This window comes from Ochotona curzoniae, unplaced genomic scaffold, assembly GCF_017591425.1.
Source record: "Ochotona curzoniae isolate NIBS_2020 unplaced genomic scaffold, NIBS_Ocur_1.0 contig_4645, whole genome shotgun sequence".
Lineage (NCBI taxonomy): Eukaryota > Metazoa > Chordata > Mammalia > Lagomorpha > Ochotonidae > Ochotona > Ochotona curzoniae.
The window spans coordinates 1,050,363-1,063,805 of record NW_024466353.1 but is presented as its reverse complement, the minus strand read 5'-3'; the positions used below and the strand labels follow the sequence as shown (position 1 = coordinate 1,063,805).

General features: G+C 40.9%; 1 protein-coding gene across 4 annotated transcripts in view; it reads left to right on the top strand.

Moving 5' to 3' along the window:
- The window catches only part of ITPR2 (inositol 1,4,5-trisphosphate receptor type 2), a 400,740-nt gene that overhangs the window by 276,350 nt on the left and 110,947 nt on the right, over positions 1-13,443 (top strand). For all 4 annotated transcript variants that reach the window (XM_040987441.1, XM_040987440.1, XM_040987442.1 and 1 more), the window contains 3 exons: positions 754-864; positions 5,081-5,176; positions 6,752-6,874. In XM_040987441.1, the coding sequence (XP_040843375.1) occupies positions 754-864; positions 5,081-5,176; positions 6,752-6,874 (330 nt within the window). The remainder of the gene's footprint in view (positions 1-753; positions 865-5,080; positions 5,177-6,751; positions 6,875-13,443) is intronic.

The following is a 13,443-nucleotide window of genomic DNA, read 5'->3' as shown; positions in this document are numbered from 1 at the left end:
CAGAACCTCTGTCTCTGGTCCGACTTCTCAGATACGAGGGCCGCTGTATGACAGCAGAAGACAGGGTACATGGCAACTTACTCATTAAAAGTCGAGCATCCACACAAGCATGATGGAGCTACCAGCCACGAGAATAAATCTATCCTGTGAAAGCTGTCAAATCACAAGTATTTCTGAATGTAGATGGAACAGTAACATTGAGACTTAATATCAGTTGTTAACATACAGGTATGAAACAGAACTTGGTTCTGCTGCAAATTAGGTGACACACACATACACTCGACCTAGAGCCAGTGTCACATGCTTACATGCTTGATTACATAGGCACATATAATAAAAACGTATCAGCTATTGACATAGTTTGTTTTGGGACTCTTTTGCCCTTCTGACATGTGCCTGTGGCATACTAGATGAATTTGTAGGTTTTTGTCCTATATTTTTGTGCTTGCAATTCATTCTCTGGGGGGCAATGAAACAAAAATATCTAACTGTTAAGTAAAGGAATAGTATTAGAAATTCAGATATAAAAATGCCCCCTTTAAAATATGCGGGCTTGGCAGAGCGTTTCGGTATTCTGAAAATCACTACAAATCAGTGAAAAGTGAGATTCTGCATGTATAAGTCACGTACTCAAGAGTTAAGAATTAACTACATTTTAAGGGTCAGGAACTATGTTGATTCTGTTAGGTTATGTCCTGTTCCAGTGTTACACTGTATTTGGAAGACTGTCTTATAGATAGTTTTATTTTCTAGACATGTATTGCTACCCACGAATCTAATGGGATTGATATCATCATTGCTCTGATCCTAAATGACATAAACCCTCTTGGAAAATACCGAATGGACCTGGTGCTCCAACTGAAGGTACAGTACATCCCCTGTGCCGGAGGTGGGGTGGGGAGGTTTCTCATTCTTTACACAGAACCCCAAGTCGGTGCTCTGTCTTTAAGTAGGTGTCGTAAAAAGTCAGGATCTTGTCACATTTTCAGCTCATGCTGACAGAAGGGAATAAAGTAAGCACACTGTTCGGTAAATTCCTAGTTTAAAAATGTGAGGGTGGGGTGGAGCTTTGGCTGGTAAGGATGGGGAAGTTGGCATTGAGTGGTGTTTCAGACTGTCCTGTCTTGGAAATTATTTCAGCCTCATGACTCCCCTTCTGTTTTTACTGTACATCTTTTATTAAGTGGAGAATCAAAAGGTGCTCAACATTCATGTTGCGTACATTTCTGATTCGCCCTGACTACTGAATTCCATCTAGTAAGTCCAAGTTAGCTAACACCAAAGCAGTAGCATAGTTTAGTTTTCTAAATGCTGTTCTGGTTTACATTAGAATCTTTTCCCCACACAAAATGCATTGTCATAGTCATCCCTTGGAGAGTTTCCCTTCAGCCTTGTACACACTTCCCAGCAGTTCCATTTGTCAGAAGTCACAGACATTGGGAAAATTTTCTTTTAAACTTTTTATTCAGATAGAAATGGACAATGAAGGCTAAAAAAAAAACTATGTAAATTCCAAATGCTAAGACATATTTAGTTGACATGAATTAATGAAGCCAACATTATGCTGAGTTCTAAACAGGTAAAATAAAATCATTGCTTAAATACAATGTCTGTGTAAATCAAATCTATCTGATATCATAGAGACTCTGTAATTAAGTATAGCCTTATATGGGTAAATGTGGCAATGACAATTTATAGTCATGTTTCTGATGGTAAGTTTAGGGGTATGATGGAGTGTGAAAGCTTTGCTACAGGACTGTAGTAAGCAAATCCTGTTAATGGGAGGAATACATATATTTTTTTTCACTGTTTTTGTTTGCAACGTGTGTAAACTTTGGAGCTTACATTCGTAGAGTGGAATGAAGGTGGTCTTTGTGTAGATTATACCTGTGCCTTGTGTTTTATTAATATGAGGTATTTGTGCCCTAGCCAGTATACAGATAATATCTGTGAATCAAAACTATGTATATTGGCAAATGTGGGGGCTTACAATGAGAGCTTGTTTTAAAAGTAATAAGTTCTCTTTAACATCATAGAAATACCATATTAAAAATATTAAGGTTTTATTTTATATCACTCACTCCTTAATTTGCATAATTATCCCTAATTTTAAGCATACTTGACTGTACTTACTGATTTCGTATGAGCTTATGAATTTTTCATATGCATGTCTTAATCTTTTATTTTATATTCACTGAATTGTATATATGTTTTTTTCAAGATTTATTTATTTTTATTGGAAAGGCAGATATACAGAGAGGAGAGACAGAGAGGAAGATCTTCCGTCCAGTGATTCACTCCCCAAGTGAGCGCAACGGCCAGGGTTGTGCCGATCCAAAGCTGGAAACCTGGAACCTCTTCCAGGTCTCCCACGCGGGTGCAGGGTCCCAAAGCTTTGGGCTGTCCTCGACTGCTCCCCCAGGTCACAAGCAGGGAGCTGGAAGGGAAGTGGAGCTGCCGGGATTGGAACCGGCACCCATATGGGATCCCGGCACTTTCAAGGCGAGGACTTTAGGCGCTAGGCCACACCGCTGGGCCCAATCTCTATATTTGGAGTGGGGAATTTGTGAATAGATACGTTTTAAATTTTTGAGGAATCTGATTTCTTCTGGAAGAAAATGTGCTAACACTGATACTTGAATTTGATTTTTTTTTTTTAGTATATATAAGCTCTTTTAACTGATTCTGAATTCAGTAGATCATGTGCAAAATTTCCATTCTCATGACAAATTACATAAAAGAAGATTCATCAGGGAAAAAAATATTGCCAGTAGTATTACAACACTGGCTGGATTATAAGGTATCATACATGGTTCCTGCTGAGAGTGGCTGGTTAGAGAATGGTGTTAGTGTTGCTCAAGTTTTATCTTTGACTTCTGTGGATGTCTGTTCAAATAGATCTAAGGGGTCGTGCTTTCCACCAAACCTGGAAATGTATTTGCATGCATGTTGTTTGCATGTAATACATGATTCTAAGTGTAGCTTTCAGGATTGATGAAAATATGCACATTATTGAAAAACGATGCTACTGTCTCCCTCTCCCCAGTATTACTGAAGTCTTTTCATGATGAGAGAGTAACCTTGGTGTCACTGTCATCTTTATAACCACTGCTCCTAGCATTAGTCTCTTTAAGATGGTCTTAAGGCTGTAACTCTCTCTTAGGGAAAAAAAAAATTTATTACTCCATGAAAAAGTTCATAGACTCTGGAATTTTCCCTTCCCCAAATTCCCACCCCTTACCGATTCCCCCATAGAATTACAGTAGTATAGTCCTTCACAATCAGTCATAAGTCCATCATTCTGCTATTGTTTCTGCAATGTATCCTGACACTGTAGGCATGGGCAGTGACAGAGTCCAGCATCTTATTGTCAAGATATATTCAACAGTTTCATTGAGAGTCCATCTTTAATTTGGAAGTAGAGATGCACACTGCATTGTATCTTATTTGTATGTAACAGTCTCTACTACATAGTTATGAAACATCCCCTTTAATGAAAAGCCATAAAACAAAATCAACAGAATAGTAAAATAGAAAAGTTACAACATTAAGTTAAATAACATGCTATTGAATGACTGTGTCACTGAAGAAATAAAAAATATATATATAAGATCGTCCTGAAGTAAATAATGCTATAGTGTGACCTATGAGTCAGTGAGAAAATTAATTTATGAAAATGAAAAACAAAAATATCATCCCCCCCCCGAGGTGTAGCAAAAAAAGTATTGAATGGGCTAGTGATCTTGTATTTTGCATGAAGGTTGCCGTATATCAGAGAGAACATACGATATTTGTCCTTCTGGGATTGACTTGTTTCACTGAGTTTAGTGGTCTGTACTTGGAACCATTTGGTTGCAAATGGTAGAATTTCATTATTTTTAGTGGCTGAGTAGTATTCCATGGAGTAGATGTGCCACAATTTCTTTATCTACTCCTCTTGGAATGGGCATCTGGGCTGTTTTCATGTCTTTGCTGTTATAGATTGGATTACAGATCCCTTTATCATATGCAGATTTCATTTCTTTTGGATATATTCCCAGCAGCGGGAGAGCTGGGTCATACAGTAGATCAGTTTTCAGTGCTCTTACCCCTATCCATACTGACTTCCACAGTGTCTTACTAGCCTGCACGTTTCTCTCCGTATCCATGCCAGCAGGTGGTGTTAGTAGAGTTCTGAATGGACTCTGCTCCTTCTGTACTCCTGTCAAAGGTTATGCATGGAAGGAAGGGTTGTACACAGAAATACTGTACAGAATGATTAAGAACTTGTGCACCCTGTGTTATCTTTCTGTAACTCTCTGATCTTCACTTCAGGTTGTAAGTCATAGCAGAAACGTCATTACACTCATAGGTGAAATTGTCTGAGACAATGAATGTGTAACCCAAAGTTAGAACATGTCAAAAACAATCAAAGCCATTTTCATTCTTACTTAAGCCAACAGAGAAAATGTTACTTTCTATAAGCCAGATGGCAAAGATGCTATGAGATCAGCAAATCATTATCCATACATTTATATTCCAAACAGGTAACTGTAGAGCTTTACAGATCAAATTTCATTAGTTAGTACCCAGATTTCATTAAAAATTTGACTTGCTTACATATTAACATTTCATTTGTGAAGCAGTTTTCTCTACTTTTAAATAAATCTTTAAAACCAAATTATTCTAAATTTCTTAACATACAATTTTTGTAAAACATGTCATTGATCGCTCTTCACCTGATTTTTTTGTTGGTTGATGTTAAATATCATATTACCTTGCCTGCTTGGGATAGCGGCAAGGTAAATGTGGTTATATTTTCATACAGTGTATAGTAAATAACTTTTATATATGAAACACCTTCTTACCCATTTTAAAAATATTTCTTGTTATATATCTCTTATGATTAATTAGCCTTATTTTTTGGTGACAACAAAGTACAACATTCTGTATTAAAATGTTAATCACCCAAATAATTAGCACTTTTAAGTTCTATGTGATTAAAATAAATGGTCACTGCAATCTCATTATAACAAACGCGGGGATCGTTAATCCATGAAATAGACTTTGCACGCACACTGACTTCACTCTGTGTCCGCAGAACAACGCCTCCAAGCTCTTGCTGGCCATCATGGAAAGCAGACATGACAGTGAAAATGCGGAAAGGATTCTGTTCAACATGAGGCCCAGGGAGCTGGTAAGGAAACTGTTGGAAGCTGTGTTATGAACGTTAGCCTGAAAGGACACATGGATGGGATGTCAGTCCTTTGTGGGCTCCCCCAGCATGGAACAGGGTGCCAGGAGCTTCCACTACAAATGCCCTGAAGGCCCTGCCATGGCACATGTATGTGAGAGTTGCGTCCTATGGCTTTGTTCCTTATTATACACACTGGACACTGCTCTTAATCAACTCTTCTACGCTAAATGTGTTTTTTATTTGCCCCAAAGTATGTTGGTTTTGGTTTCCTAGAGTGTGGGATTACACAGGTGGAGTTGATAAAAATTATATCCTTCAAGGTTTTTACTTTAATCTCCAAGAAATAAAAAAATAAAACCAAGAGCTTTGTAGATACTTACTGCATGTGCAGCTCAGTAAGCTGTTGCACAGTGTATGGCCTGGAGAAGGTTGTGTTCAGTGCTGGTGGGTGTTGCGTAGAGATCCTCTGTGTGTCTTATGTAAGAAATAGTAACTTTCCTCTTATTTGTGACATGTGAATGTAAAGATTTACTTATTTTTATTTGAAAGGCAGATTTACAGAGAGGAGAAATACAGAGAGAGAGAGAGAGAACTCTTCCATCCGCTCGTTCACTCTCCAAGTATCTGCAGTGCACAGAGCTGAGCCAGTCTAAAGCCAGGAGTCAGGAGCTTCTTCTGGGTGTCCTACGTGGGTGCAGGCACCTAAGGCCTTAAAACATTCTCTGCTGTTTTCCAAGGCTATAAGCAGGAAGAGATATGAGAAATGGGACAGCCAGGACTAGCACTGGTACCTATATTAAATGCCAGTACTTCAGACAGAGGATTCGCGTGTTGAGTTATTGCACCCACAACATTTTTTTAAAAAAATTTTTAAAAATTTATTTGAAATAGAGAAAGAAATCTCCTAAATGCTGGTTCTCTCCTTCCATGACCGTAACATCTTGGGCTGGACCAGGCAAAGTCCAAAGCTGGGACCCAGTCTTGATCTACAGCGTGTTTGGCAGTCAGCCAGCTACTTGGGCCCTCCCCTGTTTCCTCTTAGGCTCTTCAGTAGTTCTTACTAGGAGGGGAGTAGGGCCAGAATTGACCCTAGGTATTCTAATGTATGATGTGTCCTAATCACTGTTTTAACTGCAACATCAGATGCCTCCCCTAGATGATGATGGTCAAGCATCAGATTCGAAAAGCATTCAGAACATACTTAAGCCCACAGAGCTCAGGGCCTCAGCATTCACAGAAGCACACCTGTGGCACACTGGCACCACACTCTTGTGCTGTCACTTTTCTAGCAGAGAATGGAGCCAAGATGGACAGATGAGGAGGAGATAAGGTGCAGCTTGATTTACCACACATTTGCAAGGTGTGGCCAGGAGGAGCAACATTACCGAGCCTATGTAGGAATGGAATGATGTTGTTCATTGAAGTCAAGATGGTTTCTGAGACCATTTACTCTTAGAGCCCTTTCATGCTTTTGCTCTCCTGAGGCTCCCTAATTTTAAATTATTCTCCACAAGTAATCTAAATTGCATGATGCTCAGGGCTTTTTTGACCTTGTATTTTTTTTTTTCCTGACAGGTGGATGTGATGAAGAATGCCTATAACCAAGGGCTGGAGTGCGATCATGGGGATGAGGAGAGCGGAGATGATGGTGTTTCCCCAAAAGATGTGGGACACAATATCTATATTCTGGCCCATCAGGTATTGCATTTTACAGCTTTGTATTGTTTTGCTGTGTTGTCAGCGGCGTATCATCCTATTTTCAGCTTCTGCTCCCTTCATTGATTCGGCACTTGCCTGCCTTCATTTCGGTGAAAGAGAGGAACAAGCACCCATTATGGCTGGTTTTGTGCACTAAGTGTGTGTTAGGGGACCCTGCACAAAATAACAGTACTTCCACCAAAGACTGCTGGGCCTGAAGGAAGGAAGCAGTCCCTTATGGGAGTCCAGGAAAGGGGCCAACCAAAGTCTCAAGGGGTAGAGGAGGAGATGGCACTGAGCAGGCAGGAGTAGGAAATCAGGGCACATGCTTAGGTCTGAACTGACAAAGCTGACCAGGTAGCTTCTGGCTGCCTTGTCCTTCCTGCCTCCTGCAGAAGATGTAAAGTGGCAGCCTTTGACTCGTTTCCATTGGACTTCTAGCATCGATGAAGCTCAATTCTTAAAAATTCTTCTATAGGGCTTGTTTTCCTTTAGTAACTTAGAAAACAGTCCTTCGTAAGTCTCATTGAGTACATTTGGTTCTATTAGCATTGTGGTGGGATTTTTTTTTTAGATCAGTTTTAAATTTGCTTCCCGGACAAGTTTGTTTACAAGTTATAATGTGAACCGTGATTTTATCCATAGTAACTCCCTCTTTTTCACAGAATACATTTCAAACATATAGGCTTTCCCAATCTTCCTTTCCAGTCATTTTCTTCTCTCCTGCTTTCCCATACTTCTTATCAGTTCATTAACTATTTATAGATGTGAGATTAGATTCTGGGTGGACTCTAAGTGGACTTTTTGGAGAGGTAGAGGGACAGAGAGCTCCCAGTCAATGATTCTTTTCCCAAATGACCCTTTCCGTAACAGCAAGGACTGAACCAGTGCTGGACAAGGGCCAGAGCTGGGTGCTGGGAACTCTCTGCAGGGCTCCCACTGAGGAGGTCGGTTGGGCAGTGGGGAGAGGGCAAGAATTCAATTACTTGAACCCTCGCTGCTGCCTCCTGGAGTTGGCCAGAGCTGGAATTGGGAGCCAGAGCTGAGAATCAAGCATAGGCATTTGCTGTAGGATGCAAGTGCTTTAACATCCAAACACTTTGACATCTTAACCACTTAGGCTAAACACCTGCAACTGGATTTATTTTTAAAGGTTGCGAAGTAGACTTGGTAGCTTGTGTGTAACTGGCTAATTATAAGGAGACTTCAACAGACTCATAAAAATGTAAAATTCAAACATAAGCTCATTATATATATATAACATATTTGGTATTCATACATATATTTTATTATATACATTGTCCAGAAACTTGCTGGATAATGCTGAAGGCTCCTTGTATGCATAAACTTCAAAAATGTATCAAAAGTAAACTGTCTTTTTAATTGCATTTTCCATGAACTTTGTGAAGTCCTCTTGCCTGTAAGTTTGAGTATAGTTTTTACGGAAACTCCAGGGAAGGAATCATGTTCTGAAAAATACTAATACAAGAAACTGTAATTGTTTGATGATGCCATTTGTTCGTTGAGAAGGTTTTAAGGTCTCTCATTGCATTTCAAAGTGCATATATTGACCAGAAAGAGGTCATGACATGTGAGTAATAGCTAGAAATTCAAAAGAGCATTTCAGGTATTGAGGAACTGAAAGCCTGGCCAACTGGGCCGATTAGAAAATGGAGACCTCGTTTGTGGAAAAGCTGTTGTCCTAAAGAGACAGAGAAATCCAGTGGTAGAAAACCTGAGTTAAACTGTGAAGGCATTGACTGTTGAGTGAATGTGAGTTGGAAGAAAAAAAAAAATCCTAGACTGAATTAAGACCTTGCTGGCTGCAGGTCAGGGAAACGCCGTGACTCGGGAAGTGCTGGGAGAGGTGTGGCTTCACAGGTTTACCACTGTGCAGGGGAAAAGGCAAGGAAGGTTGGGGCTGAGGGAGCAGTTAAGTGTTCTAGAAGAAGGAAGTAGGAGAGGGGAGCCACCTCTTTATTTTTCTTTGTTATTCTTTTATTTGAGAGGCAGTGATGAAAGAGATACAGAAGACGTGGGGCAGAAGGAAGGATCCTCTGGTTTACTTCCCAGATGCTTAAAACAACCAGGGCAGGGCCAATGCCAAAGCCAAGAAATCAACCCCGTGTTCCCTGCAGGTGGCAGAGACTTGACAGCTTTAGTCTGAACCTGCTACATCCCTAAGTGCATATTAGCAGTGCCTGTAACAGCTGGGGCCTGGACCAGACAAAATCTAAGAACCAAGAACTCCAACTGAGTCATCTACATGGATGGAGAAAACTCAAGTCTCTGGAATATTATCTGTTGTCTCCTATTACATGAACTCTGTCAAAAGAAGAAACAAAACTCAATCCCAGGGATGATAATATTCCAAGCAACAGTTTAAATTGCTGTACCACAATACCTGCCCCTTGAGGAAATCTTAAGTACCAATTTAGATTAACAGTACTAAGATGAGCAATGAAGATTTTAAGTTCAATTAAAGACTTAGGCCAGTTCAGTTTTAGTAGGTTAGTATAAGAACAGAGCATATGGATTTATTTTTCTAAAGGCTGTATTAAATGTTGAAAAGAGTGGGAAATGGGAGGAAAGAATGCCAGAGCTGAACAAAAATTTAACAACGATAACAAGAAAAAGTAAAAATTCCTAGGAAAGAAATTGAAAATGAAAACAGCATAAAAGTCAACTATTTTAATGTGTTTGAATTTATGGATGTATTTGGAGAGGGGAACAAAGAAGGGAGTGGGGTTAACTGAGGAACAGAAGTTGAAAGGTGGTGGAAAAGGCTTAGAAACTATTAAAAGCAAGGAACCCAGGAACTCAAGGAACCCAGGGTGTGAACATGGCTTGTGTGGAGAGTTTGAATCAATTCCCTAAAATGAAGCACTGGAAAAGCAGAAGTTACTAAGTAACCAAAGTCCATGAACAAAGGCAGGTGTCAAGGTGGGAGAGAAGTGGCCCCAGGCCAAGGGAAAAAGGAGATTCTGAAGTGCTGAGTGAGAGGTTAATATGAAGCGCCATTCCCCATGGGTCCCTAGAAGGCGAGCCTGGGGACCCGTTGTCTGCTGCTGCAGAGTCCAGCACTTGTCCCCTTATCTCATTCCATGGTGTGAAAGTAGTGTATCCTCTTAGAGGTGACTGCCTACAACAGCTAATCAGCTTTCACTTAGGAAAGAGAACCTCCAGGACTCCTTCAGCTTTCTCTAGACCTGGTAGCCTATTGGGTTACTTCCAGAGGCCGGCGGTGAACGCTAAGTCCCTCATAAACCTGCTGTGCAAACAGTTCATGCACCCAGGCATACAGACAAGGGAGCAGCGTTTGTAAGCTTTGCTGAAGGAGTAACCACATAGCTGAACCACATGGCTGAGCCACGTAGCCAGGCCATGGGTGTTTGGTGGAGCCTGAGTTCTGCTCCTTTCACTGCAGCTGTCAGATCGTTTGGCTCCTGGGTGCAAATGAACATGTGTGCTGTTTTCTGCTTCTGCACATCTCAGTAATTCCAAAACCAAGATGCAACTTCCTCCTTGTTTGGCTATAATCATCCTTCGCACAGACAGTTTATTTTGGTGCTCGCAGACTTTCAGTTTTTGTTGTTGTGCTTTTCACGGCTGTGAAGCGGTTCTGCTTTTTCTACCGTGACATCCCGCTCGACCCTTCGTGTGGTTACTGTTACAAGAAGCAAATAATGCTTCTTGTAAGTGTTGTGTCTGATCTACATAAAGGCTATAAATTAACCCAAAAGGGAATTTCTTAAATTGTAATACTGTAGTGTGTGGCTCAGAGAGTTTCCTTAAAATCCAGCCTAACATCCACTCCAACATCCCATCTTCCACATGTTCTCGGCCTCGCCTCTGTCTCTCCATTCTGTAGTCTCTTCCCATCCCCTCTCATTTTTGCTGTTACCTGCTGTAGAACCAATCAGTGCCAGCCGTCTAGATCAGCATTCAGATACTAGGCTGTGTAGTGTCTCTGGTGTCACAGCTTCTGTTCTGTTGTCCTTTCATTTCACTCTTACCCAAGTGGGAAGTATTTGGAGAAATGTTATCCAGACGTATTAGCTAGTAAGCCTGAGGAGAACAAGATCACTATAATTGCTTCTGTAAAATTCTTTGCAAATACAGGCTTAAGAAAGTTCTGTGAGCATTTCCCCATATTACTAAATGGCTTTTGGAAGTGTAATGTCAGTGTTTGCATAATTGTTCATCATCTGAGTGTACCATAATTTATTTCGTCACTCCTATTGTTAGATATGTAGATTTCTAATGTATTTGATATTATAAATTATGCCATGATGAATGTCCTTGAAAATTAATCTTTGTCAGCCACACTGATTATTTTTCTAGGGTAAGTTCCAGGGAGTTTAATTGCTGGGCCATGGATTAGTAACTATTTTATGGTTCTTGATGCTCTTAATGAAATTGTTTTCTACAATGTGTGGTGACACTCATCTTACTGAATCTTAAAATTATTAGTATTTCTGAAAAAATCTTTGCCAGCTGATGACATGTGTAACATAGTGCTCTCTCAGTTGAATATTCTTGAGTAAACTAGTGTGTGATAGATGGTAGGGATCCTGCTTGGATTCACAGCTTCTTATCTAGATTTTTTTCTGGCTTATTATGAATTCAGCTTTTGCATTTAGTGGTGTAATTCTTGCATGTCATGGTGTGAAAGTATAAGTAGATTAGTGCTGATATGAATTCATTTCTGAAGACGTAACTCTAAGATTGGATACTGCGATGGTCTATGAGAACACGAATGGTAGGAATCACACGAGAGGGATGGCAGAGGAGATGTCTTGACAAGATCAGACCAACATCCTGGCCATGGTCAAGGCCAGAGAGGGCATGTGGGGTTAGGCCAGGTCAGTGGGCCTCTTTCAAAGGCAAGCCATTACCTGAAGTTGGCTGTCATGGCCAATTGGGATTCAGTCCTGGATTTCTGCTCATTTGTACGTATCAGAGGAGCTCAAATTTTGAAAGTTAAAAGAAGTGAATTTTCTAAGCTTTGAAAATTAGCAGCCCAGTCAAGATTTTGTGAAGCACTGAACAAGGCACACAAAACTTAGTAGTGGGAGCTTAGTAAGCCTAGGGAACTTACTAGTGGCACAGTAGCCTAGCGGCTTAAGTCCTCACCTTGCATACACCAGGATCTCATATGGGCACTGGTTCTAATCCTGGCAGCCCTGCTTACCATCCAGATCCCAGCTTCTGACCTGGGAAAGCAGTCAAGGACAACCAAAAGCCTTGGGACACTGTACCTGCATGGGAGACCCAGAAGAGGCTCCTGACTCTTGGCTTCAGATTAGCTCTGCTCTGGCCGTCACTTGGGGAGTGAATCAATGGATGTAAAATCTTCCTCTCTGTCTCACCTCTATATATCTGACTTTCCAATAAAAATAAAACAAATATTTTAAAAAAAAGAAACACTTACCAATGGCTTGTGAGGCCTCAGTTTACCATATGTAGAGTAAGGGGTACAAACTCTTCATGCATCTTTTCATCTGTTTGCATGGGAATACTGAATGCTGCCTAGCTTCTGGGCCAGAGGCTAGCAGGGCAGCAGTGAAGAAGAGCCACAGCAGATCCCTCCCAGAGAACCCACACCCTGACTTGGAGCGGCGAAGGGCAGACAAGCCAGAGAGCAAGCAGACAACGGTAGCAGCTTTGCAGTGAATGAGGATGGGTGTGGCGAGAGGTAGTGGCCAGGGGATAGAGGCTGATCCAAAAGAGCTGAAGCTAAAGCTAAGTGGGGAAGAAAAAGCCAAAACAAAAACCTAAAACACCCAACATGTAGCATGGAATGAAATGGGTAGACAGATGTCTATGGGACAGTATCTAAGGGACTTCAAAGTGACAGTATGGAGGATAGGGTAGCAGGAATCTTCAGCCATATTGTAATGCTTGAATATTGTAGTAGTCACCTACAATTCACCTTAAGTTAATTTGAGTATCTTGTAATCAGAGGCAACAGCTTCTGAAAAAAAAACACCAAAATTATTTTATATTGTTAAGATATTTATTTTAAAGGACAGATTGACTTCTGCTGGTTCATTCTTCAGATGCCTAGTGTTGGACCTGGCTGGAGCGGGGAGCTGGCAGCTCGATCCAGGTGTGTCCCATGGAAGGAGGGATGTAGCTTCTTGAGCCATCACCACTTCTCAGAGCTTACAAGAGTAGAAAGCTGGTATTAAAAGTTAGAACTAGGGTCTGGCGTGATAGCCTAGTGCCTAAATCCTCACCTTGCATGTGTCAGGATCCCTTAGGGTTGCTAGTTCATATCTCAGCTGCTCCACTTCCCATCCAGCTCCCTGCTTGTGGCCTGGGAAAGCAATAGAGGATGACCCAAATCCTTGGCACCTTGAGCTAGCATGGGAGACCTGGAAGAAGCTCCAGGCTCCTGATTTCTGGTTGGCTCAGCTTTGGCCATGGCAGACACTTGGGGAGTGAACCAGCGGATGGAGGATCTTAATTTTTATTGGAAAGGGAGATTTACAAAGAGAAGGAGAAACAGAGAGAAAGATTGGTTATAAAGACTGATCATGGGAACTTGAATCTAACACATGCCA